Raw genomic sequence first — 26765 nt, 5'->3', positions numbered from 1 at the left:
AGTCAGCGGGGGCTGCTTTCCGATGAGGCCATCGTGCACTGTTTAGCTTTCTGTCACACCCTCCCTGCTGCCATGGGACAGTAAAAACCTTGTGCTGCTGCTTCTCTGTGCTCACAAAGTCATCCCGGCCCTTAACCTCTTCCCTGCTGCCTCCCACTGCACCGTCTCTCCAACTTTCTGCTTCTGTGCTCCATCCCATCCCCTGGGCTGCTGTCTCCTTTTGTGCATTCGGTGCTCCGGTCCCAGGTGGATTTAGCAGGTGTGAATTCCTGCTTTGTAGGAAGGGAGAGACCTTGTGACCTATTCACAAAGGAGGGAAAATCCTGGGAGTCAGCAGGAATTCCCTGCAAGAAAAGGCACAGGGTGAGGACCTGATCTGGATCCTGCCTGAGACAGTGATGACCTTCATCAGACACTGCGGACTGTGGTTCCTTTGCCAGCCATTAAACGAGCTGGACCAGTGCTGCAGGTCTGACATACTGGTTTTGAAAGCTTGTTCTGTTTACTGTGTCTTTCTCTGCTTCCCCATGCACACGGCTCTCCACTGAGATCCCAGTGCTCTTTCAACGTGAGACGTGATGTCAACCAAAAGGCACCTGGGGACATGGGAAGGGAGGGTGCTGGAGGAACAAGTGATGGCCTGAGACACACACAGCTCACGCTTCCTGGCCTCACAATCTTGAATGCACACTCAGCTCCATGGAGCTCTCTTGTTTCTACTGAATTGATTTTTTTTTGAGCATGGACAAAGCAAGTAATTTTAGCCATGCAGTATTTACATCTAGGCGAGCAGCCAGGACATACCTCTGTCTGTGGTTGCATCCACTGTTAAGCAAAAATGTCCCACTGTTTTATTTATTAGCCAAACATTTCAACTAATAGCTAAGCTAATTTTATCCTTTTCTTAATGCTGGCTGACGATGACTCAGTCTGGCTGGGAGGAGTCTCAGTAGCACGGCGCCCAGACTCTGAAAACACCAGCGGAAGGAAGGGCCGGCTGTTGACGCACCACAGTCGCTCTGGCTTCAGACCTGCTCACTTTCCCTCTGTCTTCTCCATGTAGATGTGGAACAAAGAACCAGTGAAGTATTCCACAAGTGAGTTTGTCAGGCAGGATGGAGTGGACATGCACTCATCTCTGTAAGAGCCAGCTGCAGCTATAACTTTTAGCAATAGCATCAGGAGCTGGTACCCATGTCGCTCTGTAAGTTTTTTGTCAGTTTTAGTTCTTTATCAATATTTTCTGCCTGAGTCAGTCCTCAGTTTGTGTGCTACTGTCCCTTAACTTTAGGATTACTCTCACAGGGCTCCAGGTAAGTGAGGTATGTAGTGTAGGCAAATCTCTAAGGCTCCTTTTCTGTTCAGTGGACAGTGACAGGTTCCTCTGGGAGGTGATTCACTCATTTGTCTTGGGCAATCTCAGAAAATCCTGTTCTGTGTTTCATTAGTATGTTATAAAGGCAGGCAGAAGATGTTGAGTTTACAAGGTAAAACAATATAAGTAGTTCTGTTTCAAAGATGAGGTTAGATTAGATGAGCTCCTTGTGGATTTAAAATTTCTGTTACTGAAAGCTTCAAGATGCAGCTAAGTACTTTTTATAAATGGGGCTGTAAAGAATAGAGCAGCCAGTGAGAAAACACAGAATCTCCTAATTTATCTCGAGTCTCCAAACCAGGAATACAACAAAGAGTTTATAAGAAGAGTAAAACAGCTAAGTGTCGTCCTGACCAAGTTAAAACACAGGTTTTAACCAGGTTCCTTTCCAGCAACATCTCAGTAGTGCAGTCCTCAAACTCATTGAAAAGAAGGTCAGCCATAGGTGGAGGTGGAATGGAATCCCCACCTCCTCCAAAGATGCCGTATGAACGTATCGTGTTTTCCTACCTAAGAGGATTCTTGCTGGTATCACCCAGCTGGTATCACCAGTTCTCTTAACCACTGTGATAACCTTTAGTTATCCTTAGTTATCCTTTAGTTACTGAACTAGCATACTGTGCAAAGGGTTTACCCAGTAGCGAGGCAATTCTGGCTTTGGAAGAGTTTTAACCACTTGCATTGTTTCTTTCAGAATTCAGATGTGGGCAGAAGCGAGTTTACTGTGATTCAGATGAAAACAAAGAATAACAGCTTGGAAAACAATGAACTCTTGACCCACAAGTGGGATCAACCAGGTTGATTTTCCCTTAGCTCTTGATTGCAAATTCACAGTATTTTAGCTGCTGAGGCCTCAAGGGAGCCTTTTGCTTGTTTGGAGTTGTGTCAGTGCAGAGGGCTGGTGCTCAGGAAAATGGTATTTTCTTCCCAGCACTGCCACTAGCCTGCGGACCTTGAAAAAGTAACCCCCTCTCCCCAAGTCCTGTGCATTTCCTTCTTTATAAAACCACAGATAATGGACCAAAGGCTTTTGCTCTGCGATCTGTAGATGCAATATCCCATGTAAGAGCAGGCTATGAAATTTGATTTCCTGTATTACAAAGCCCAGAGGGCTTTGCTGTGTAATTTTACCATCAGAACCATCACCTCTATTTGAGCTAAACTTATACACTGAGTCCTGCTGTGGGACATAGACTAGGGATGGGGCAGGCTTCTCCTACAAGATCAGTAACCGTGAGTGAAGCCCTTCCTGGATGAGATGAGCCTGGCAAAATTTGTTCCCTTCCTGGGTTTTGGTCTGTGTTTTGGGGTTTGAGCAGAGGGGCAGGAGGTGTTCAGCTGAAGTTTAAGCAGTTAGTGCTGGTTAGGAGTATCAAAACCTGATTAGCAGAGTTGGTTGGTTCAGGATTTGTGGTGGCCAGTTCCTTCAGCTGAACATGGAGCTCCATGGCAGGTGTAAGCAAAGCCCTACCTGCAGAAGCAGGAGGCCTTTTGAACAGGGTGTTGCATGCTCCCCTGCAGACTTGGGGCACAGCGAGAAGGTGTGTGCTGCAAATGCGTGTGCGGACGTGCCTCGTCTTGGCAAGACTCTGCCTGTTTCTGTATCATTCCTGCTGAGGATTAGTAACTGAAACCAAACTTTGCGTTCCCGTCCCTCCCTTTCTTGTTCTCCTTGGCCTGTCACCTGCCATGAGCATGGTGCAAGCAGCCACATCTCACGTCTGTCCCTGCAAAAGCACGCACGTGAAGCAGCTTGACCTCGTTGCTCCTATCCAGTACTCCCTTAGCGTGCCCTTAGTAACTTTGTCTTGCCATCCTTGCAGGTAAAATTTTAAGCAGGAATAGAGGGAGGAGTCCTGGTTCCTCTGCAAGGTGCTTCATCCCACCGGTGGGGAGTCCCACCACAGCACAGCGGTTCAATGAGCAGCTGTGGAGGGAAGTACCGATGGAGCTGGTGCCTGTGGGGGTAGGGCTTGCACAGGAATGTGTGGTGTGGGATGAATGTGCTTTCTGCACTATTCACATCTCTCCCCCCTTCAAGTTTTCATTGTGTTGGAGCCTGCCTACTCCAACAACTCCAACTCCTGCAGTCTTTACCAGCTATGAGCTAGAGCTGTGCTAGGTAGGCTTTAAAGCACTTCCCATCAGGTGTAAGGATGTTCAGTTAGAAACACGTGGAGTGGTTATGCACTGCCTTGTGCTGGAGGAAGGGTAGAGGGCTGGGGTACTCTCCAGGGAGTTCTGGTTCATTTGGGTGCTGCACAGAGGAGATTGAGAGCACCGTGCCGTGTCATGGGCACAGGGGCTGCTGCTCAGAGGGACTGTAAGCAGCGTGGTCCAGGCTGGACTGCGAGTCTCTTGCTCTTGTGTTTTCACTACAGAGCTAAAGGGCAGAAGGTGTTTCACCTTCTGACTTTGTGAATAGGTGACTATTTGCACAAAGTCCAATAGCAAGCAGCCCAGGGCAACAGGACAGTGACTGGAGCACTCTTCCAGGAGTGAGACAGTTGACCCCAAACCTCTTATGGAGATAAGACTAAAACCTCAATCTCCTAGGTGCTGATACTGAGCTTAAGAGAGAGAGAACAAAGTTACCTTTCCTTGAGTGCCTGCAGCTGGGAGAGGATTCATGGCTACAAATCTTGAGGATCTGCAGGCTTTTAATTCTCTTTGCAAAGCAGTGCTGAGGCCTTATATTTTGTCATTAGTGACTGTCTAGCTTATGAGGGTCCCTGTGTAATGTGCTGGCTTCTGTGATTTCTGTTCTTCTGCATCCTCTGGGAAGCTCTAACACCTACCCTGAGACCTTGAGCTTTAATGTGGGAGATCTAGACATGAGACACTACAGCACTGAAGCTGAGCACACCCTAAATATCACCTGATGAACCATGTGTTTGTGGACTGGCTGCTCCTCAGCCCAGTATATGGCAATTGTTACACAGCCACAGACAATACCATCTCCCAAGAAAGTCAAGTCAGACAGTTACGTAGCAGATCCCAGCAGAGACGCTGCAAAGTCCATCTCTTCTCTTCTTCTGAGCTGTTTTCAAAATCAGGAGGCTCCCAGGTCTGCTCTCCAGAGGCGTCAGGTTCTGCACTTGTAACTTAACCTGCAGTCCCAACCAGTCACCCGTTTATTTAAAGCACTAATGTAAGGCCAGTACTTCCTTCCACTCTGCGGTCAGTTACTGTGACTAAAAGCACTGCTGCTTTTGTTTTTTAGAGGAAATACTTTGTCCTGGCTATCATACACCGATGCTGTTCTGTGAACTCTAAGGGCAGAAGCTGTGCCCTGTACTCATGGCAGTGATGGGATCCTGGGACTAGTGATTGTTTTTTTCACATCTGAATCTTTTCCCCAGGCAGTACTGGCCAAGAACCAACATACATGGAAAACATGACACTATGTTTACGCCTAACAGCAGTTGTAATATGTATTTCAGTAGCAAGGCCAAGGCCTGAAAGGAGCATGGAGAAAGACCTGCTCGCCCTTCCCTCGCACAGCCAACACACTTGGTTTTTCGTGGGCTAAATCCCTGCAGTGGCAGGAGTACGTTAGGTCCTGCCCAAGGTTTGTCTGACCAGCTATGGACATCCTGGGCTTACTCTACAGCTGGTGCAGACACAGAGGCACATCTGGAGGATGCCATCTCGTCCTCACCTGGCCATGTAGGATGATGCGAGTCACACCCTTGTGGTGCCTGCTTCTCTACTTTGGCTGTTGGGATGACTGGGCTCCATGTGGGCATCTCCACTGCTGATCTGAGCAGCGCGGAGGGCATCAGAGCTGGGGAGTGGTGGAACCTCACTTCCATCTATCGGGCCTGGCCAAACCCTTAATGCAGACCATCTCCTCCCACTCCTTGGTTCCAAAACACGGTGGTGTTACTGGAGACAGGCAGTCCTGGGTGCGGCTGCTATCTTGCCTCTTGATTAAAGCTTCTGGATCCTGCCAGCAGGTTTAGCTTTCTCAAGGATTATGGCTTTCTCATTCCCTCTTCTGAGATGATGCAAGCCTAACAAGTCTGTACCTCTAATTTTGTTCCCACTCATCAGTCTTCTGTCAATGCAGACTGTCAGGAGCTGCCTCACACCTTGTTTTGAGGCAGCACCTAGCACAGCGAGCTCTCAGCATTGACTGAATCGCACCGCACTTTTGAAAAAATAAAATGTAACATATAATAAAAAGTCAGTAATAATACCTAGAAGAAAAGCCTGGAAGTGGGTAACTTTCCTGTCCAAAACAGATTTAAGGTGTGAAAGAACTGTTGTGGCTCTGACCAACTGACAATCTGTAAAACAAAGGCCATTACATTTGAAGCATCAATTCTTTTATCATGGTTGTTATTGCTTTAAAAAGCATCTCTTGATTTAAAGAATGAAAGTGTTGGAGCTTTCAGCACATCTCTAAATAACTCATTCTGACAGTTAACCATTTGCACTATTAAAAATGTTGCCTTGTACCGCTATTCTAAATCTATTTTACTTCTGCTGTCGTTGTGCTTGTTTCTAACAGCCTGAAGATTAACAGAGATCTCGTGAGTCTGAAGGCTGTGATAAAGTGCCAAAGGATGTAGCCTCTGGATTTTATTAATGTACTTCAGTATTTATACAATGCATTTGTACTTCATGGTTTACAAGGTTCCTGTCAGACTCCCACTGTGCAAGTTTTGTACAAACCCAGAACCGGTCCCTGTCCTAACTGTGTTATCACCCAGAAAGCAGTATGTTTGGGTGCTTCACTGTTCCCAGTCATCACCCTCTTCCTCTGGCTGTGCGCCACAGACAACCTCCTCCATCATTTTATGTCTTAAATCTCCCTGTCTTTTGCTCTTCTGATTTCAAGTGTGACACTACTTGGAGGCATCCACTGGCTGCTGAGGACAGAGACCACAAGTGCAGCCAGGCAGAAAGGCAAGCAAGGAAGGAGAGTAGCCAGATCAGCAGCCCTGGCAGTTTGAGGTGGTTAGTAGCCTCTTGCTGGCCCACCCATGTTTGTGAGCATCACGGCAGAAGGTGAGCAACAAAGCAGTACCATCGGCGGTGGGCCATTCCTCACCAGCACAAGGGGCGCCATGGGGAAGGTGTGAAGATGTCTGCGTAAACACCTAACGAGTAGGCAGCAGAGACTAGCATCAAGACCTGGTTTAAGGTGGGAATCAAAATCCCAAGAGCATGCTGCTAAGCTCTTCCCCAAAGAGTTTATTGTCCTTCTGCCCTCCCGGCCCTTGAATCTCTTAGTTTTAGCAGGAAAATTGTTTCACTCCTGCTTTTTTCCCTAACTCAGCACTGGGCTCCTTTCCCAGACCAAGTTTTTAAGCTAATTTTAAAAAGAGACTCTTTCCCCATGAGACAATGAGGAGGAAGATGTGCTCTCTGATATGCCATGGCGTGTCTGCTGGCACTGCTGTGCTCCAAGTCCAATCTTTGGTATCTCCACTGAATCAGGTGGTGTCTCTCCAGTGGGACTGCTTTCCCTTGGAGACACTTTCTTCTTCCTTTCCTTCTCAGAAGAATGGGACAGTCACATACAGCACTGGGGTCCCGCCCAGAGGTCGTGGTAGGAGACAGGAGATCCGGCCTGGAAAAATATTTGGAGTCAAGAATGTTTTGAAAGGCTAGACTAGAGGGGTCAGGCATGCGAGGAGAAAGATTTGCTATTTGTAGCAAATCCAGTGTCAGCCATGTGAACAGGGAGACGAGGCTGGAGGCACAGTGTGGGAAAGCAGGCAGACAGGCCCGACAGTTTCTTTGTGGCTAAAAGGTTTGAATGCTGGCATGTTTTTCAGGTTCGTTTTGCAGGGAGGTATTCTTTTCTTTGAGCATTGGTCTTGAGACCCTTGATGAAGAGGAGGACTGGTCATCCACATTATGTCAATGAAGATGGTTGAAAACCTCCTTTCATTCTTCTGTCCCCCTCCTCCTCCTCATGTGTTCTCCTCATTTTCTTATCACAGAAGGAGACAGCTTTCCTCAGCTTGCTCTCATCTCCTCACTTGACCCTGAATTTCCTCACACCTATTTCCATTCATTTTCCTTCTTAACCTTTCCTTAGTACTCCCATTTTTAAGGAATGCAGATCTCCCTCAACTCTAATTTTTGCCCAATATCCTCCTTTTCCTCCTGGTCAACACAATTTTCTGGATCCTTACTTCTTTTCTTGCCCTTCCCTCTCTCCAATCTCTCTATCTTTAATCTCTTTTCCCCAACGCACTTTATCTCTGGTATGCCTTGCAAACTCTGTGTCCATACAGTCTATTGCCTGCAGCCTCTCCTGTCATCCTGCACAGCTCTGCCTGCCACCGAGAGATCACTTTCTCACGTGTCCCTTTGAACACATCACCTGCCTCTTTCCATCTTCCCTGGGCTCCCTCTCCTTCATCACATCAAACATAAGGTGCTTGCCTGCGCTGCTGGCACCGCTGGGCTTGTTGCACTGTCACCCCTTGGTGGGTTTGGAGGAGGCAGCCCCTGTGAGGCCATGCTGCCGCTGCTGGCTCATGCTGCCTGCTTCCAACCCAGTGTGCATTTTCCCAGAGCCCTTCTGCTCACATTAACAGCCTTAGGGCTGTTTTGCATCCGATATTAATATTCCCTTTTGCGTCACTCCCTACCATCATCACTCCCTGTGAAGCCTATAAAAACCTGTGATAGCAAATAAGCTACTGGAGCACTGAGTCGTCAAAACCTCTGACTGACTCCGTCTCACTGTGACTCCTCTGTCTGCGATCCCTTGGCTGAGAGCATGATCATCCCAGGGCAGGGCAGTCCTTTGGCCTTTATCTTCCCAGTACAGTGAGTGCCACACCATGATGATGGCACCCAGTCTCTTTAGTAATAGGGATGTTACCAAGAACAGAAAAAAATATCCAGCTCCACGTTCAAGGGTCACAACAGCTATCTTAAATTAGACAGAAACTGCAGAGGGGCCTCACTTGGTGAGAAAATGGGATTGGGAGTAGTGGAGCAGAGCTCCGTGCTGGCTTTCACGTTGATGCTCTTCACCAGAGGTGAGAGCCTGAGGCTCTTGCTATTCAGGCTGAGTCAAGGGTTATCCATTTGCTGGTAAATACAGAGCTAAATAGGCACGCAGACCCCAGCCTCACAGCCTGAAAGGAAAGAGCTGCTCAGAGTTCCCAAAAAGCAGATAAGAAGCCTTTGAGGCTCGGAAGACAGCTTGGGGCTGTGCATCCTAGTGAGACAGAGGGGCTACTTTGAGGGAGGAGGTTGATGCACAGATCCAGCGCAGAGGCAGGGTGTCCGTATTTCCTGGTGGAAGTCATCGATCTGCTCAGTGTGCTGGTCACTGTCACGCTCGTCTTGAGACACCTCATGCTGCCTTTACATTGGATTGGGACCATGCCTATCCTGGGGTAACGTGTGTCAGTCTTGGAGCGGGGTGTTCAAAGGCATCGCCTGGCCTAGGTTTGCCTGGGGAGCAGAACTTACCATGCTTGTGAAAATCTTTTCCTCTGCTGCTGAAGTAATTGTGAGCCTGGGATGAGACAAACATCTAACAGCTAAGGTTTAGCTTCAGTTCTTGATTTCCCAGGAGCCTTTTTACATCCAGGAAAATGAAATTTTAAACCTGTTTTTTGAAGCAGCTGTCTTCAGGTCAGGCTGCGTCTGTGCTTTCAGTTCCATCATCTTTCCTGAACATGACTAACTCTTTCTGTCAGGGCTGGGTGACCAGGCATCTGCCTGGACCGAAACCAAGCCCACTTACTACATTTCCTGTTGTTCCGCAGCCCGTCCAGCCCACCTCTGTCTCCCCCAGCTGATAACACCACACCAAGAGGTGCTGACGTATTTCCTTGCCTTGATACTTCTAGAAGACATCCCTGAGTAGAGGAATGATAGTCTTAGAGTCCAGTCTATTTTTAGCACTTTTACAGGCTCCTTCTCTGACCTTGAGCAGGCACTTTAACCACCCGCTGTCCCATTTCGTCATTTGCAATATAGACTACTCCTACCTCATCTGCAAAGCACTTGTGAGTTGGTAGCACTTGGAGATTTTTGCTTGGAGATCACTTTAATAGTATAAACCAGCTTTGTCTAAAAGGGGCCTGTGCCTTATTGGCACCCAGGATTTTTTGAGGTTGTTGGCAACACATCTGGTAATATCTAACTTCTTGGGTGGGAAATTGCACATTTTCTTGACTCTGTGGAACTGCTCTGTAGTCTCCTTTCCATTCCCACTATTCTGAAAACATTAATTTTCCCAGTCACTGAAGGAATGCAGCCTTTACCCAGCAGTAGCTCTGCTGATCATAAACTCAGAGGATTGGTTTCGTTCCCTTTAGATAGATTTTTTTTTTTTGCTAGTTCTATAGGTTTGATCAAAATATTCAGAGGTGGGTGTTGATTAGGGGTATGTGATCTGAAGGTCTTCATCCTTCTGCCTCTTTTTAATCTCTCCTGAGGGAGGGTCTGCCAAGGTGAGGTGATACTGCTCCACAGGAGGGTTTCGGATGCCTATTACAGCTCCCAGAGAGGCAGGAGGAGCATGCCTTTCCCAGGCGCCTTAGCAGCACGTGGCTGGCAGCAACAGTGGTGACAGACACCCCAAAAAGGGGCAAAGCGGGTTCCCAGTCGTGCCAATATCCTGCCACCTCTCTTCTCCCTCTCCCTTAGCCAGGCTCATGGCTGGAGAGGGCAGCTAACACCTTCTTCGGGGTGGTGAATCTGACTGTGCAGCATCCCCCTGGCAGCCCCAGGAAGATTTCTGGCTGCGTCAGCCAAAATTCCTGCCGGGGACTCTGCTGCAATGCAGCACACCACACCCTCGCCAGCGCTGAGCCCCAGCCTGGACAGCCGGTGCTGCTCACCTCTAGCCCGGCACTGCCGTAGGCTTCCCTCCTCCTCTTCCCAACAAGCCCTGATGATTTCAGGTTGCTTGGCATTATTCCCTGTGGGCAGTTGGCATCCGCAGCGTGTGTCAGCGCAGCCTGGCGCACGTTCGGTTTCACAATGTGCTGCCTGCAGAAAGCGCTGGCTCCCCGAAGGGATCGGCTGTGGTTTCATATTTCATTTCCCTTGCACGCTACACCCAAATTCCAGATGCTTTCTGGCTTCGCTGCTGCATGGACTCAGAGCACAGGTCCTTTGCCGTACCCAGCGGAGGCAGACAGGGCTTCCCTCAGCTCCAGGGAGTGGACCATGAAGACGTCAATTGTATTTTTGCTTTGCATCTCAGTTTTCCCAGGCTTCTCCCAGGGCAGAGTTGTTGGAGAGGATGAAATAGGTTTTGCCGAGTGTAATGTGTTCTTCCCTGGACAAGTCCCACCCGAAGGATTTACGGAGCGATTCCACGTGAAAATCTGTCAGCAGTACAACAAAGAGCCACGCTTTGCAACCCTCTACAGTACTAAGGACAAAATCCCTCTTTATTCAGCTTTTAAGTATACAAAGCCAGCCCAAAACAAGGAGGAGAACTGGCTGGTTGAACCACAGGTAAGTCAGCTTTTCCTTCGCTGTAAAGCAAATGTTCCTGGAGAACGCTTCCTCTGGAGTGAAGCTGGAGCTAGGATTTTGCAAAGGAGGCAGGAGCTCTGCTCGTTGAACTTCTTTCGATATTAATTTAACACAAGCAAAACTTATTTTTGTGCTTGGAACTGAGCAAACAAATAGCTCCTTGTCCCACAGGGCTTATAATGAAAGCTGGGAGGCTGCTGCGTGCGACATGCAATGCCAGGGGACAGGAAGGTAATCTTTGACACCAGCTGATGCGTCTGTCCTGCCTAGCCAGCTATCACGGGCAGGGAGCACTGCTGGTGGGTAGCAGGGTTAAACATCGCAGTGTCAAGTTGTTCTGTTGCCAGTGTGATGGCAGTGTTGATAAGAGTTCTTTAGCTTCACTGCACATGGATAAAACGTCCATTTGCCGTTCACCAAGTTGACACTGCAGCTTTTTGTTGTGTCCCTGTGTTGCAGACTCTGGTAGGGAAATGAGTTGCCGTGTCCTGGAGCGTACAGGCTTCAGTCAGGGCAGAAGTGTGCAGTATAAAATGCATTTCACTAGAGCCTCAGTGGCTTTTGTCTCCCCTGGCACTTGGCATGTTTAAGCAAGTCCTTCAGGCTGTTAAATTTAAAGGAGATCCTTAAAAAATTGCTGGTGCCCTAAGAGAACAAGTACGCTTTACCTCTCTTTTTTTTTTTGCCATGTTTCAGGTTTTTCAGCAGTGATCATGGGAAATTTTGTAGCAAATGTCAAGCTACTCCCATCTATTGAGCTCAGGAAAGATTGGCAGCATGCAAGGGTGCTTTGTCAGGGCAGGAATGGTTGCAGTATCCGAGCAGTGTGTTGGGAGCAGGACCCTCGGGTGCTGGACGTAGCCAGAATCAAAGCTCAGCCCTGTCCCAAGAGAGTGGCTGCCATGCTTATTTACTCGTGTGGGGTGATGAGATACTAAGACCACAAGGTCACAGGCAGTGAAGACAGGAGATCCTACATCCCTGTCTTCAGCTTGGACTGTCTCCCTGCTCTCTGGGCTGGGTTTTGGGTTGCAGGAGTTCCCAAGGGCCTTTTGATCTGCTCTCCTTCCACTTCACAGATGGCTGTGGGAGGTGTCTGCTTGCCCTTTTAAAACAGAGGGAAGCTTTTTGCAGACTGCCGTTACGTAGTTGAGGAAGGATGAAGAGTTTTTAAAGCACAAAGAGGACCTAGGTGACTGAGCATCTGCTGTCAGTGCCATGGAGGCAGCAAGGCAAAGTGGCAGAGATGAGATCCTTTCCCATGTGCCTCAGCCGCTGATGCCCTTCGTCACCTCTAGCCACCATATCTCCTCCTGCTTCTCATGGTCTGACTCACCAGACCTGCCCAGGCAGGCTTGAAAGCCATTCCTGCCTCGGAGCAGCAGGCAGGCCCTCCACAGCAGCTTTGGTTCTCCAGCACCTCCCTCCAGCTGGCTCCCCTGCCCTCCCCGCTCCATCCCTCTGCACCCCTCATCTTGTCATAGTCCCTGCCAGCACTCCAGGGCCCCAAACCTTGTGTCTCCTGCCTCCAAACCGTACCGCAGTCCCAGAAATAATTGGCCAGGCACTACCTTTAGTTGCTCTGGCTTCTCCAGAGCATCCCCGTGGGTTGCTGTGGGTCCGTTCTTAGTTTACGCTAATGGGTCCCCTTCACCCATTGCTGAAATGGAGGTGTCTCAGAGGTGGGAGGTAGCAGCTCTGTGATTCACTGGAGGAACCTCAGTCTGAGACAGAAAACCACTAGGAAAAAAAATTGTCTGAAGAATCTGTAAGGAGAAGAAATCAAGACTACGAAAAATTCCTGTAACTCAAGGAATAAGCACATACACCCCTCTCAGACACTGCCATGCCAGATCTGGGAGGAGAAGGTGGGGAAGAGATTTCACACCCATTGTGTGTGCTCCTATCAAGGCTAAGTCAGATGGTTAGGAAAGGTCAGATGGCTGCTGAAGGGAACACTTAGCAACACTTGCTCTGCAGCATAGCCCCGTGAGGTTATATTGCCTATTTTCTGGGTAATTTCCTTGCCAAGACAGGGATAGCTGGGTATGAGCAGGCTCAGCTGCACAGTGGCATGTGCTTATGCCTATGTGCATGCACATGGAGCTGCAGAGACACAGCAAGCAGAAAGAAATCACTATGAAAATGCTCTCTGCACTCTGGTGAGGGCCTCAGGGTTGTCACATGCTTTTTTTTGGGTAATGATGTAAGTCGTGAAGGCACCGTCTCACTCCCTGCATGCCTAGCTCCTCAGGAATGTCTGCCTGAGAAACAAATGCCAAATGTAGCACAGAGGCAATAATTGGGTGAGAAGTGCGAGGAATGTCAGTGCCACCCACTGCCGATTGGCAGCTGGAAACAGCAAATTAATTCAGCAATTAGTGAAAAATTAGAGAGCAGGCAGGGTAGGCTGATGAGCAGGGTGGTGATGGGACTCCCCCAGGCCTGGGTCTGAAAACCTGCTCTACCATGCATTTCCTAGGGGTTGAGAGCAAGTCACTTAGGTGGCTTTCACCTCATCTCGTTTCGATTGTCTGAAAGCCTATGAGTTTGACTCTTTCTATAGCTTAGAGAGAGATGGAAAACTCTGGAGTTGCTTTTTCTGTCCTAGCATATGAGGGGCTGGATGAATCACGTTGTGTTTTCATTTGGTTGATGACTACCAACAGCCAGACGACCAAGGTGGGATTTGCATCGCCCAGCTATAGCTACCTCTGAGCTGCTCTTGCCATCTCTCTTGGTAGACCATCAAGAGAAACAGGTACTTCTAGAGCCACTCATGTGAACGTCCTGCAACAGAAACCTTGGTGTAAGATGCACTGTGCCTCCTCCCTGGGACCTGTGCTAAGGCTAGATGAAATAGCTCCACTGCAATCAAAGGACTAAGTGTGCCTGAGGAAATAGCGAGGGGAGTGGGACACTGAAGTTTGCCTGGAATGGTAGTAGTGTGGGGAAGGGGGGAGGTGACAGTGTCCTGCACTGCTAAATGACCAAACTTGATGGAAGCTGCCTGCTCTGATAGCTGTGTGTTGACATACTTTTAATCCGCCTCTGCCTCTTCTGTGAGACTGCAACCCCCACTTTATGAAACACATCAATATTGTTAGGTGCTCACATCCATACAGGTGTTCAGATGCATAATTTATTTTTAAACCCCCATCCTATGAATGAGGTGTTTACCTGTCTGCTTGGATCTTGCCCTTAGCTATTCCAGGTTAGTTGGACAGGTGGCTTCATGGCTGACTGCATGAATGCAGATAGGCTTTGGCGGTGACACAAACCAAAAGCTTTTCGAAGCAGTGAGGAAAGGTAGCTTGCAATGCAGATTAGATGCAGTGCCTGAGAGCTTGCCCTTGGGGCTGAGCTGGAGAAGGCATGAAAACCTCAGTTACGCACGAGTTATTACAAACCATAATATGAGCTATTATAAGCATAACTCGGTGATGTCAGAGCCTTATGCATGAACAGCACACAGCCGCATTTTTATCATGTTCTTTTTTAATTGCACCTAAACAATCCCAATGGTATGTGCAAAAGCCTGCAGCTGAACAGGTAACTGGAGACATATTTTATTGATAGACACCTCAAGGTTTGCATGCATCAGCTCATAAGGAGACAAAAATTAAGTTTATACCATCTGCTTCATGTAGGCTGGGAATCTCTGCCAGGAGGCAGAGCTGACCCATCTTGGGTCTACGTGTCCTTGTGGTACAGCAGCACTGCCATGGGAGCAAGAGGGGATGAGTGTCTCTGCGAGGGTGTCAGGCTCAAAAGGGTCTGTTCCCAGGCACAGCCTCGCACCCGTGCCTGCTCCGCCCTCACCTGTACTGGGGGATTAAGCAGACCGGGTGCATCCCTTCTCCCATGGCACAACACCGTCATCTCATTAGAACAGGGAGAATGAGTTGGGGGGGCAGGAAGGGACAGTGATTTTGTGGAACGCAAAATGACTGGCCTCATCAGCCAGCTGCAGCCTGTGAGTTTGGGGTGTCTGAGCAAGAGGAGCAGAGTAAGGCAGAATAAGTGCAGGATAAGTCTTTTTTAAGTGGTGTATTTAGAAAAAGCTATGACTTGTGCATCAGCACGTAAGACTCGCTATGATCCTTCCAGTCCTGAAGCAATAAGCATCAGATGCCTCAAAATGAAGTGCAAGAAACCTCCTTAGCAGGAGATGGGGGTAATGCAGCCCTCTGCAGTGGCCACTGTTGGCACTGTGACCAGCCTTGGTGCAGAGGGAGCCCTGAGCCTGGACCGCAGGGGCTTGGCTGATGCAGGAGGCCAGCCAGAACTCCGTTCTGCGGCGAGGGTGATGGATAGCTGCTGACGCTTGCTGGCCCTTTCACCGTGACTCTCAGCACAGGCTGACGCAGAGCTGTGAGGAGGTGATGCGGCACTAAGAGGATGCAAACTCTGGGTAAGGTTGCAAGGACATAGTTGGACATCTGTCCAAGTGCATTGCAGGATGGCCAAGGGATGAGGAAGGATGACTGGGGAGTGATTCAAGGTAGACTATGAACTGTCTGCCATACATGTCTCCAAAGTATGTATTATATAGTGCAGTAAACAGTCTATAGGCCAGGAGCAAAGACAGCAGGTTTAATTGGGCCAGCACAGTGCTGGCCCAATTAAACTGCCCACAAACAGAGACTACAGGAGGCAGCAACTGCCAGAGACTGCCTGCCACCTCTGAGCTTCTACCAACATGCTCACCCTCTAATTTGGGGAAGAAAATTACAATCTGGCACACCCCCCTGGAGCGGCTGCAGGCAGTGTCAATAGGAGAGACTAAGGAGCAGACAGAGCTGCGGCCACCCGAGAAAGACCTGAGCACGCCCTGGCGTTTAGTGCTCCTGCTCCCACTGGTCGTTACCTCCCTGTGCATGGCTCTGTGCATGACTCCAGGATGAATTCCCGCAGCAGCAATTGCTACCTCTGGCTCCGTGGCACGGGAATGGCAGACACAAGGTAGCACAGATTCCATCGAGTACCTGTGGTGATGGCATCCTCACCTGTGTTATGCCAGGAGCTGTGTGGTCATTGAGGATGAGGTTCAGACTATTAATGACATGACTTTCATACTACTAATGACAAGCCTTGAGAGAGCTCTAGGAGCTCACTGCTGTGTCTGTGTTCAAGGCAGGGAAGTTCAGGTCACCTGCCAGGGTGCCTGGCTTCATTCTGGCTTCTTACACAATCACCGGTGAGAGGCAAATGCCTTCTCTAGGCATCTCATGTTGTGGCAGTGTGCTCCCTCCCCACGTAAGCAATAACCACCAGTGGGGGTCATGGTGGCTGCGTCCAGCTTATGCTGGGTGTTGGGGAGACGGATGGAAACACAGTCGCCAAGGGCTGTCTGGAGCAGGGACACAGACATCTTGCTGGTATGCAAATACAACCATAAGTCACTCATCTTACTCCTTAAATAGTGGACAGCCCAGGGCCCGTTGAGCTCTCCTGCACGGCAGCGGGCTGCACGCCAGGATCTCCCCTTGAGCAGGGACAGCTCTCAAGGTTACTCCTCGAGGCTGAGAGATGCGTTGCTGCAACAGATCTCAGTGAGTGACTAATAGCATGCTAAACTTTGAAATCTTAGCTAAGTGATGTAAAGGATTGATTGCGCACATATAATCCTTCAGACATAAACCGCTGACCAAGTCTGGGACTAGGACTGGATCCAGCTGCACCTAGACTCCTCTCTGAGAAGGAGTTTAGAAAGCAAGGGCATCCTTTCTGAACCTCATGATGCAGCGGGAGGGTCTCCCTGACAGTTTTGTCTGACCCTGTCCTCTATGCAGTAAATAATCAAGTGTACCTTGCCATCGAATCTTGCTAAACCACTGTCGCATTTACCGTTGAACTTTGTTAACTCGCTGTTTTATATCAGTAAAGTATATTGTTGCTTCTCTCTTATGAGTGAAGTGCACTCTCGCTCTATCCGCCACATATATACCATGGGTTTTTTTCTTCATGGCTTGGATTTGATAGTTCAGAGGGACTGAATTAAGGTGCCATGGTAGGTGTTTAAATGAACTGGGGGTTCCACCACTAGAGGAGGTGAGAACATGGCCCTAAATCAAGCCATCTGTTGGTGTTAAAAATCTCTTCTAGAAAAAAAAGCACAAGTTAGAGGCTTGGTGCAGGTTGGCTGGTGAGATTCTGGAGGCTGTGTTGTGCTGGAGATCTGCAAGCATCCTTTGCAGCCTAAACTGATGTGTTTGGCAGGGCAGCTAAGTAAAGCATACACTCCTCTGAAGCACTGCGAGGAAAATAAGGAGGGAGCACAGGATGTGGTCCAAGGCACATAGCAGTCATAATGGAAAATATACTTCAAGGCCCATTTTACATGTTGCTTTCTAGAAAGGCAAATTGCATCCAGTAACTCTCCTCTCTACTATTTCAGATAGATGATCCAGAAAATGAGCTGCATGAGATGGTGCATGAAGCCGATATCATTGGCACTGTGGCCAACCTTGGTGCAAATCAAGCCCTGACCTCAGACTACGTGGGCTCTGGTTATGAGAGAGGGCTGCTCAATCCCAGCTTGCTCAATGAGGAGGATTTCCAGATGGCCACTTACACGCTCACGAACGCCGTCCCTCTGAGCCCGTCTCTGAGCAAAAGCTGGCACAGAGACATTGGGAGGGTAGTGGAGCAAGCTCTTGTCCCTCACTGCTCCAAGAAGGATCATCTGTATCTCCTTGCAGGCGCGATTCCTTCCAGTGTCCGAGTTAAAGGCAGGGTGTCAGTGCCAGAGACCCTCTGGCTGGCAGCCTGCTGTGATGCCCCGGAGGGATGGTCCCTGGGACTAGTGAAGAAAATGAATGATGAAAACAGCTTGGTGGACCTCATGGTAGGAGAGCTGGAGAAGCAGCTTCTAGCAGGGGTTCACTTGTTCAAGGGCAACTGTGAGGAAGACAACCAAAGCCAGGAGAAAACAGAAGCAATACTGCAAGCTGTCAGTCAGATCCGCTCTGGAGAGCAAGTAGGAACAAGTGACAACCAGGAGGCCAAAGACAGCAGCTTGGTCAGAAGAGTGGTTGGCATCATTGCTACCCCTTTCATCAAACTTCTGGAACTCCTGATCTACGTGTTTGTGGAGCTGGTGAAATTTGTGTTTTATTTTCTGTGGCTTGTTACCAAGCGGGTTGGTGGTACAGTTCTGGATGGAGTCTACAGCCTGTGGAATGGGGTGGTGTCCTACCTTAAAGCCATCAGCATGGTGCTCATCAGCATCCCCTATGACGCGGGGAGGGTCATCGTCAACATCTTCCTGGGCTTCCTGCAAATTGTTCAAGATGTGGCGTCCCTCATCTACAGAATCCTGAGCATCCCTGTGGGGTTTGTCCTTCACCTCGCTGCTTTCCCTTACCACTCCATCTGTGCCATTCCCTCTGTCCTCAAAGACATGGCCACCGGGATCGGGGGCACCTTCTCACTGATCATCGATGCCACAGCCGCGCTTCTGCATGGCTTTTATTACTTGGCTGGTCACATAGTCAAACGGTTTGTCCCTAAAGGCTCCTCTGGTGACTGATAGGGATGGAAACCAAGGTTGCAAAGACATGGAGTGAAGGAGGAGTGGGGCAATGCTTTAAGATACGTGGCCAAACGCTGTCAATTTTGTTCTGGTATTTATTGTAGTGACATTAATAATAATGAACCAACTGGGGAGTAACAGGGAAGGCTGAGGTAATGCTGCCGGGGGACACCACCATTGTAACTCAAGTTCTGTCTGTTGTAAAGTATTCGGGTTTTATCGGTGCAGGCCACAAAGCTTCTGTGATTTGCAGATGTCAAGATACTTCCTCTGGGAGATGCGTGCTAAATGTGGTACGAGGTTATTTCTTTCTGGCAAAGATAACGCTGAGACCTACGCACTGGCAGAGAGCTCCACAGAAGCCCGTCCCTGCCGGGGAGCAGGTGGTGGTCAGGATTTTAGTTACAGAGGGTTTTCTGGGACCCAGACAAGGGAGAAGGAGGTGAGGGTGCAAGGATTTGGGGCTGGGAAATGGTGGGGAGCAAGGAAGGATGAGGGTGAGGTCCTGCTGTTGGTTGCATTGCTCATTGCACCAGGGTCCCACTGGTGGAGAGGATGCGACCAGGTGTATCTCATAGTCCTCAGGCCTTTCCAGGCAGCTGAAATCATGTGGATCTTGCTGTGAAGAAAGACCCTCTGCCCATTCTTTCGCATGGTGGGAAAACATTTTCCCTTAGCCATACCAGTGTCATCTTCCCACAACCCTTCCTTGCTCTCTGGTGACCACTGAAGGTCTAAGCCCTGAAGCTTCAAGACGTGGCATTCCATGACGGGCTAAGGCCCTGAAAGTCTCAGCCCTGAAGTTCTTGTGCCTGCTCTGAAGCCCAGCAGTGCCCAGGAGTCACACTTTTGGCTTTGAATCAGCTGCCACCTGCCCTGCCTCCCTTGAGACCTGACATCTCCCCAAGCACGCAGCGGTATTTATGTGCCTGAGGTCTCTGCAAGATGATGCCCAGGCTGGGGATGGGTAACACCACAGCTGACCTTCTGGGGCTTGTTTTGAGAGCCCAGCTTGCAGGGGGAAAATGATCCTCCTGGGTTTCCCTCTAGGGCAAAAGCAAAGCAGCTCTGCCCTTCCCACTGGTCTGGGTCGGTGGCAGGGACATCCTTACCGAGAGGGGACATGGGAGAGGAGATGCATGGGGAGCAGGGAGGGATTTTGCTGCTTTTGCATGGGTTGATTTGGTGTTTTCATAGCCCCTACCCGGTGGTAGGGTAGAGTGGGGCAGGAGCCAGCGCCGGGCAGGGCGGGTGAGTCCCCTTGGTGCTGTGCTGGGAGTGAAGCTGGCCAGAGGGACGTCGAGGAAGAGAGTCCTGCAAATGGGAGGGAAAAGGCAGAGGGAATAGGACACTTGTGGTGAGTTGCCTACACTTGGAGGTCCTGGCAGCACTCATGGCAGGGGCCTCTGCTGCTCGGGAGAGTAGAGGTCCGCGTGGCTGTCACAGCTGCAGGGACCAGCACGGCCAGGCTCAACAAGAGCCCTAGCAGCAAAGGCTTTTGCTGGGCATTTCCCTTCCTTATCCAATTTCAGAAACCTGGAGGAGGGAAGAAGCGGTTGCATTGCCCCTTTCTCCTGTGGGTTCTATGGGCTGTCGGGAGGAGAGGCAGAAGTGGGATCTGAGGCACAGCGTTTGTTTTGCTGTGTAAATACGCACCTGGTGAGCCCATGCACTACCAGACACGTTTATGTGGGAGGGGGACCCAACCCCTCTTCTGCACCACTTGTCCTCTCTGCTCACTCTTCTTCACCCCTTCTCCCCACCAGTGTGAGCCAGGACCCCCAACATCTGGGATGCCTGAGCCAAGGTGCACGTGGGGGCTTTGCAGGGAACCATCAGGGGTTTGCAGCCAGATGAGGGGCACAGGGACACCCGCCACTGCTGGAGGAGGGCACAGGGGTGCGCCTTTCCACAGGGCTTGGCTCAGCGAGGGGCTTTAGATCTCTTGGTGCAGCTGCCTGCAGGAGGGAGGCTCTCAGTCTCAGGAGCGTTTGCTCTGGCGGGACTCCCAGAGCCATTTGGGAGTCCTACATGGATGGATCCTGCCTTTCACCCTCCTCTGTCCCTCCATCCAGTGCCAGGTTGGTTGTGGACCCCTGATCTGCCGTAGCACCCCATAAGGGGTCCCAGGGGTGTGCAAGCCGGTGCTGGCGTCCCTGTGGGGGACCCAGCGGTGCTGTGTTGCTGGTGGCCAGTCCTGGGTTGAAGAAAGCCCAGTTGCTCAATGCAGCAGCTTTGCTGCCTCACGCTGTTCATGGTGGGGCTGAGCTAGGGGGGATGGATTGGGGGGGTACAGGAGATTCGGCTGGTTCATGGCGGCAACAGAGGGTTGTTTCCTTAGCTCAGGGGCTGTGTTCAACGCAACCAGCTGTGCGTGCACATCCCAGACCAGCACACCCTGACCAGGGGGCACCCTGTTCAGCAGCAATGCTAATGGCATCGTTGGAGATGCCAACAATGGGGATGAAGTGGGGAGGTGGTGTGGGCTGAGCAGGGACAGAGGACAACTCTTCGTCTCACCCTTCCTGGGCCATGGCTGGTTCGTGGAGAAAGAGAGGCCACCCGGCAAGCAGCGCTGGCTTTGTTCAAAAGGAAAGGCAGCTTTTGTGTGCCAATATGAGTCTAATTGGGTGAAGTCAGTGGTGTTTTACAAATCTCTCCTTTGCCTTGGAGCTGTTGGTACGGGGATTTTGGGTGCAAGGGGCAAGGTCCAGGTCGCTGCTCCCAGCAGGCAGACAGCAGCCCACGGATACTCTCCAAACCAAGCTTTGCATCTTTTCCTACTCAAACATGCCTTCCCTGCTGCGGAGCTGGATGTGGAGCTGGTTTCTCACTCCTTTATGGGACCCTGTCCCAACCCCGGCACTCCTCTTGGGCTACGTGGCAGCCGTCAAGGCAGGAGAGCAGCCAGCTCAGGTCCCAGGAGCTGCTAGGGTACAGTGACAGGGGCACCAGCCTGGTGGGCCCAGGGTCCCCAGCAGCCTCTGAAGGCACGTGTGGTGGCAGCAGCTCTCAAGTGCAGCCCAAGCATTGGGGAGGAGGCAGCTGCCGCCCACAGCTGCCTGTCCCGTGCCTTCTGCGTGGCCTCATCTCTGACCCGTCTTAGCTGCGCGGCACTGCGCAGCGGCTGGTGGTGCACTCCGCGGGGGTCCTGCACCCAGAGCAGCTTCCCCACACCCTAACCCAGCAGCCCCGCATCCCAGCTCCACCAGCATCTCCTGTGCACCCGCGGTCGCAGGACGTGGGAGCTCGTGCTGAGAGGCAGCAAAGCTGAGACACCTTGGGAGGTCTGCGTTGCCCCATCACCATCGCTACCCAGCCTAGCTGGGGCCAGGCCAGCAGGTCTCCATGCTGCAGCCGAGTCTTCTGACCACAGGTGGACAGTCCTCAAAATCTAAGGGGCTGCAGTACTGTAGGATTTGGGCAGGCGTGGAACAGTATTATTAAAAATTGTCTTAATGTGCTCAGATTCCAAATGCTGAGAACCACAACCAGCACAGGGCATTTTTCTTCTGTGCTGCATGTCTGAGCAGGCAATGGGAAATCTGCCTGGAACACCTAGCAATTATCACAGAACAAGCAACATCCTGCTACAAACTAACTATTGTTTGGGACTGTTCTTATCTGGGCCTGATTTATGGCTTGTGAGCTTTACTCTATCCTTGGAAACGTATGGCTTCAACAAAATAAAAGTTACTTTTCCAAAGAGGGGCTGGTATCACGTTTCTGTCACGGTTGCAAATGAGATAATGCAACTCGGGGCTCCCTGACTAATCAAGAAAGCATCAGCAGCACAGTTGTTCTTTGTTGCGGCTTGACATCTGATATTAATGGTCCTTTAGTGCTTTTAAACCACCTTTCCTCTCTCAAAGCACTTTAAAAGAGTCAATTCATTAGCTGCAGAATATGCAGGTGAAAGCTGGGGGGTTGCAGGCAGTGAATTTAGCTCTGTGTGTGCCAGAAGGGAGGGAGAGAGGATGTTTTATTCTTCTGAGATGCGGTTACACCTGGGGTGCAGCATGATGGCAGGTTTGGATACGGAAAAATCCCATCACGGCGGGATGATTCTTCGCAGCTGACGGGGAGAAACTCCCTCTTGTGTGATGCCGTTCCCTTGACTGGTTTTATCACATCTTCTTTAGAAGGAAAACAAGCACTCCCTAAATGTGGCCATTTCCCTCCACTGACAGTGTAGAGATCCTGGGATGAGTAAACCAGATGTTGGCACCTGTGTTTTGCAGGTACCTCTCTTTGGGCAGATGGACCGTTCCGGCAGAGTCTGCGTTCCTCTCAGGTCTGCAGGAACTGGTGAGGCACTGGAGAGGTTGCCCAGAGAAGCTGTGGATGCCCCACCATTGGAAGTGGTCGAGGTCAGGTTGGATGGGGCTTTGAGCAACCTGATCTAGTGGAAGATGTCCCTGCCTCATCCGGATCACCCAACGCTTCGACACAGGGGTCTCCGTGCACCTTGAGACGATCCTTGTCTCTTGCATCCACCCTGGGGCTGGGCACCGATAACGGCAGAGGGACACGGCAACCCCGGCAGCATGGCCCCTCAGTCACAGCCCTGGGCTCAGGTCCTTTGGGTCACACCTCTGCTGCCATGGCACGTTTCGGAGCTGCTCACCTCTGCGTGCAGCTCCATCGCTGGCTCGGTACCTCCCTCCGGCCAGGGAGCTTCTCCAGTTCGGCAGGGAACCAAACCATGCTTGTTCACAGATTATCTCTGCAGCTTAATCAGTGCCAGAAAATGGAAAAAGTATTGGAAAATAAAAACCAGTGTAACTTGTTTGGCCAGGAAGGATTGCCCAGGAGCAAGGAGCGTGAGGTGTGTCTGGGGTATGTGTGTTAGTGAGGTTGCGATCCCACGGGTTCGGCACAGGATGATTTCACTGCGCAGTCTCCCAGGCTGTTGGACTTACTTCGACTTGGGAATGGATCTCACACTGGGTAACATCTGCCATTGATTTCCACAGGACTGGTGTTCCCAGCCAAGCAGAAAGGCCTACAGACTTTCCAGCGGTGTTAGTGTTATGGCTGGTTGGAAAATCTCCAAGGAAATATATCCTGTCAGAACGGGCTGATTTATCAAACAGGGTTCTTTTCATAGCAATTTGCCATTTTTAGTGGAAAAGATTTTTCAGGTCCAGGCTGGAACAAGGACCAGAATCATCCAAGAGCAGCCTAGGGTCTGGATTAGAGGTTTGGACGTGGACATTCAGCACCCACTCCCGCTCCAGCCAGGCCTGGCACGTGAACGTGGCTGTCTCCACCTCAGAGGAGTGCCCTTACAGCCATGGCTCATCTGAGCTTATATCTCATTTTCTCCCATTTGTAAGGGTGAAAAAAACCTTTCCTTTCCAAAAATACTGAAATTGTGACCATTTTCCTGGGAGGTGGAAGCCATTTTCCATTGAGCCAGCAGCAAAGTTGCCTGCAAAGGCTTCAAATTCCTCTGCAGCATCGTCTTTATTAATAACTTGATGTTTTAAACTGATTTAACCTGGCGGAGAATGGACATTTGGAGCAGGTGACACTGCGTGTTTACTGCTGTGATAGTGGGGATTTTGCCAAAGCTCCCAGTGCCTGCTGGTAGAAGATGGCTATCGACCAAGGCCAGGAGCTGCAGCAGGCAGGCAGGGCGATGCCAGTGGGCAGGGCAGAACCATGGGAGCTCCTTGCTGGTGGGAGAAGAACAGCAGATGGATGAGATGTTTCAAACCAAGTGGCCAGTAGCTAAATAGTGAACAGTAATGGCTGAGAAGGTCTCTGCTTGGTCCTGACAGCAACAAGCTGCTGAGATGAGTGGAGCAGCTCCAGAGGGATGTTACGATAGACTCAGGGAGACATCTGGATTTATGCCACCCAAGTGTGGGCATTTAAAATCTCTTCTCTGCAGGCCCTGGACTCCCTCCATTCAGTATAAATGTCTCACTAGGCTTTCACCCGGGCACCTCAGCTGGATGCCTAAAGCTGGGGCCAATGAAGCTTAGTTGGGGTTGGTGGCTGATGGGGCTTGTCCCACCCATGGAGACCTTTGAGATGCCCGTTGACATGGGCCACCCAGATGATTGTACAGGTGGGCTGGTCTTTCCCACAGCCCCTTGGAAGGCTCTTGGGTCACTAAGTCCTTCCATGCAGGTAGGAACGATACCAGGGGCTGATGCCTCCTGAGTGCTGCTGGAAATGACCCCCAGCGCTCGCAGCCACATTCGGGCAGCGGTGGGGTTTGTGTGTGGTCCTGCTGCAACAGATGGGATTAACCACCGTGTGCGCCTCAGACCCTTCGAGTTGGCCTGGCCTGTGTGGAGTGATCCCATCCCCCATGGGGGGGATCACCCCCCGTGGGAGTGATCCCATCCCCCAAAGAACTTGGCCCACAGTTTTTTGAGTTCACGGAAAACATGCATATTTGTGGGGTGGCTGAGTGCATCCTTCACCCTCAGGCATCTGCGGGAGGTAACTGTACACCTTTGCACCATAGGTGATTGATAGGCTGCACTTGAAAAAAACACTACACTCTGCGAAACTGAGATGAATTATTTGATGTGGAGCAAAGGGGTTGCCTTCTCAAGGATCTGAGAGACCACGGAGCCCAGTGGCTGCAGAAGAGGTTTGATTGGTAACAATTAGCGTCCTCGTGTCAGAGAGGTGCAAATGATCTCTGAGGCTCATCATCCCACCAGTAGACAGGTAAGGAGAAAAGGTGACAACTCAGATGCTGGGTGTCATCAAGGACTAGGGAACAGGCACTCGGGCTCCAGCGATGGAGGATAGTTTTGTCCATCCCCAGATCCTGTAATGGTCATCCCCCCCAAGCCCAACCAAGAGGGAGGTTTGGTGGAGTGGGATGTGTCTGGGAACCTGGTACCTGTCCTTTATTTCTCTCAGGAGCATATTCAGTGTCTCACTCTTTCTCCATCACCCGGTCCCAGCTGTGAGCAGATGCAGGTGCTCAGCACCGAGCACATTCCCGCAGTGTGCCCTGCCAGCACTGCTGGGACCCCCGGGGACACAGCGCTGAGGTTCTGATCTCCGCGGTGGTGGGGATTTGCACTCGGGTCTACTAATTAGAGCTGGTAAGGATGCCTCCAGCTGAGCTGCTCCTGTTCCTGTTTCTGGCAAAAACTGCATTTTTCTTGCTCTGTTTTTCTTTTTCAGCAGGAAAACTGAAAGAAAAAAGCCTAGATCTAATAAAAAATGTTTTCAGCTGATCTTTTCAGTATCACTGTGCTGTATTGCAGATGTGAGCTGCAGTTCGATCTTCTGCGGGCTGAACGCTGCAGCCCAACCGTGTTTGCCCTGACGTGGAGGGCGGAGGTGGATCAGCCTCCCGGGAGATGGCTCAGGGCAGCTGTCACCCTCTGGTGGAGTCTCTCCATCTCTCCGCCGGTTGCAGAGGAAGCCGAGAGAGATTAGCTAGGCAATTTAGCAAGACGAATTAAAAGCCTGTATTCAGGCGGCTTCATCTCCCCAGCCCAGCTCTTCTCCTCCTGGTGCTTTCAGTGCATCACGAGAGACACCAGGCCATGAGGACAGCATGGGAGAGGTGGTCTGGGCTGAAGCTAAACCCTCTGCTGTCGGGTCGCACACTGCGGCAGCGAACTGCTGGGGAGCTCATTCCTGGGCAAGTCAGCACTGCATGTTGCAGGTCATGGCTGCTGAAACACTTCGGTTGTGGCTGAAATAATGTTTTGTTGTATTTTCTGTATCCAGTTTTTGGCAACATTTTCTCCCCTGGACAGGTTGATACTCTAAACACCAGCCCCAGGCAGGAGGAGAAGGAGGGCTGCCCTTCTGCAAAAGCACTTTCCTGCAGGTCGGAACCGTGCAAGTTTTGCTCCAAGGGCCTGAAGAAAGCCAAAGGCCAAAAAGCACATGTGGAGGGTGCAGAGGGCAGGTTTTAATTTAGCAGGAAATACAAATCCAGTGATTATCTATATTCTTTTATACATTGAAAAGCTTACCAAAAATCAGTGATAGTTACATGAGCTCATTAGCATGATGAGTGATGTTATTTATAACATCTCTAATTCTAGCTTGGCTTCGTAGAGCCGCTGCTCTGCTGTCCAGGTGCCTCCCCAGATTGCTCTATCGTGATCAAATTAAAAGTTATTGGGGGGAGTTTGCATGCTATAATTTGGGCTAATTTAGCATGCAGCGTTGAAATGGAGTCATGGGCTGGTGGGTGCACTTCAGCAGCACTTAGTGCAAACGCTTGGTAGGGAGGATCCACTGGTTGCCCCACCCGGGGCCTGGGGCTGCTCACCGTTTCTCCCCAGTGCCACAGCATGAGGAGCCTGAGGCGATGCTGGGAAGAGGCCAAGGAGACCCCAGTACAGGCTGAAATCCAACCCTGCGGATGTGGGCTTGCTCGAG

General features: G+C 50.6%; 1 protein-coding gene across 2 annotated transcripts; it reads left to right on the top strand.

The window, feature by feature from the left end:
* The first annotated feature begins 6268 nt into the window (after window positions 1-6268).
* Window positions 6269-22090, top strand: ENDOD1 (endonuclease domain containing 1). Of its 2 annotated transcripts, XM_072850690.1 has the most exons (3): window positions 6269-6391; window positions 10572-10828; window positions 17250-22090. In XM_072850690.1, exons 1-3 carry the CDS (start codon window positions 6367-6369, stop codon window positions 18381-18383), a joined length of 1416 nt encoding a protein of 471 aa, XP_072706791.1. In that variant the 5' UTR covers window positions 6269-6366; the 3' UTR covers window positions 18384-22090. The 2 variants fall into 2 exon arrangements, with proteins under 2 accessions (XP_072706791.1, XP_072706790.1); XM_072850689.1 differs by lacking the exon at window positions 6269-6391 and having other exon boundaries at window positions 10341-10828.
* Window positions 22091-26765: the final 4675 nt, after the last annotated feature.

This window comes from Ciconia boyciana, chromosome 1 (assembly GCF_034638445.1).
Source record: "Ciconia boyciana chromosome 1, ASM3463844v1, whole genome shotgun sequence".
In the NCBI taxonomy this organism is placed as follows: Eukaryota; Metazoa; Chordata; class Aves; order Ciconiiformes; family Ciconiidae; genus Ciconia; species Ciconia boyciana.
The sequence above is the reverse complement of the archived record's forward strand: the minus strand, read 5'-3'. Positions and strand labels throughout refer to the sequence as shown.

What these genes read in the sequence shown, in the direction of transcription:
- ENDOD1 (XM_072850689.1), top strand. Translation starts at nt 10,346, where the DNA reads ATGTGCTGCCTGCAGAAAGCGCTGGCTCCCCGAAGGGATCGGCTGTGG. An exon ending in ACTGGCTGGTTGAACCACAG is followed by an intron (nt 10,829 to 17,249) that starts GTAAGTCAGCTT and finishes CTACTATTTCAG; the next exon opens with ATAGATGATCCAGAAAATGA.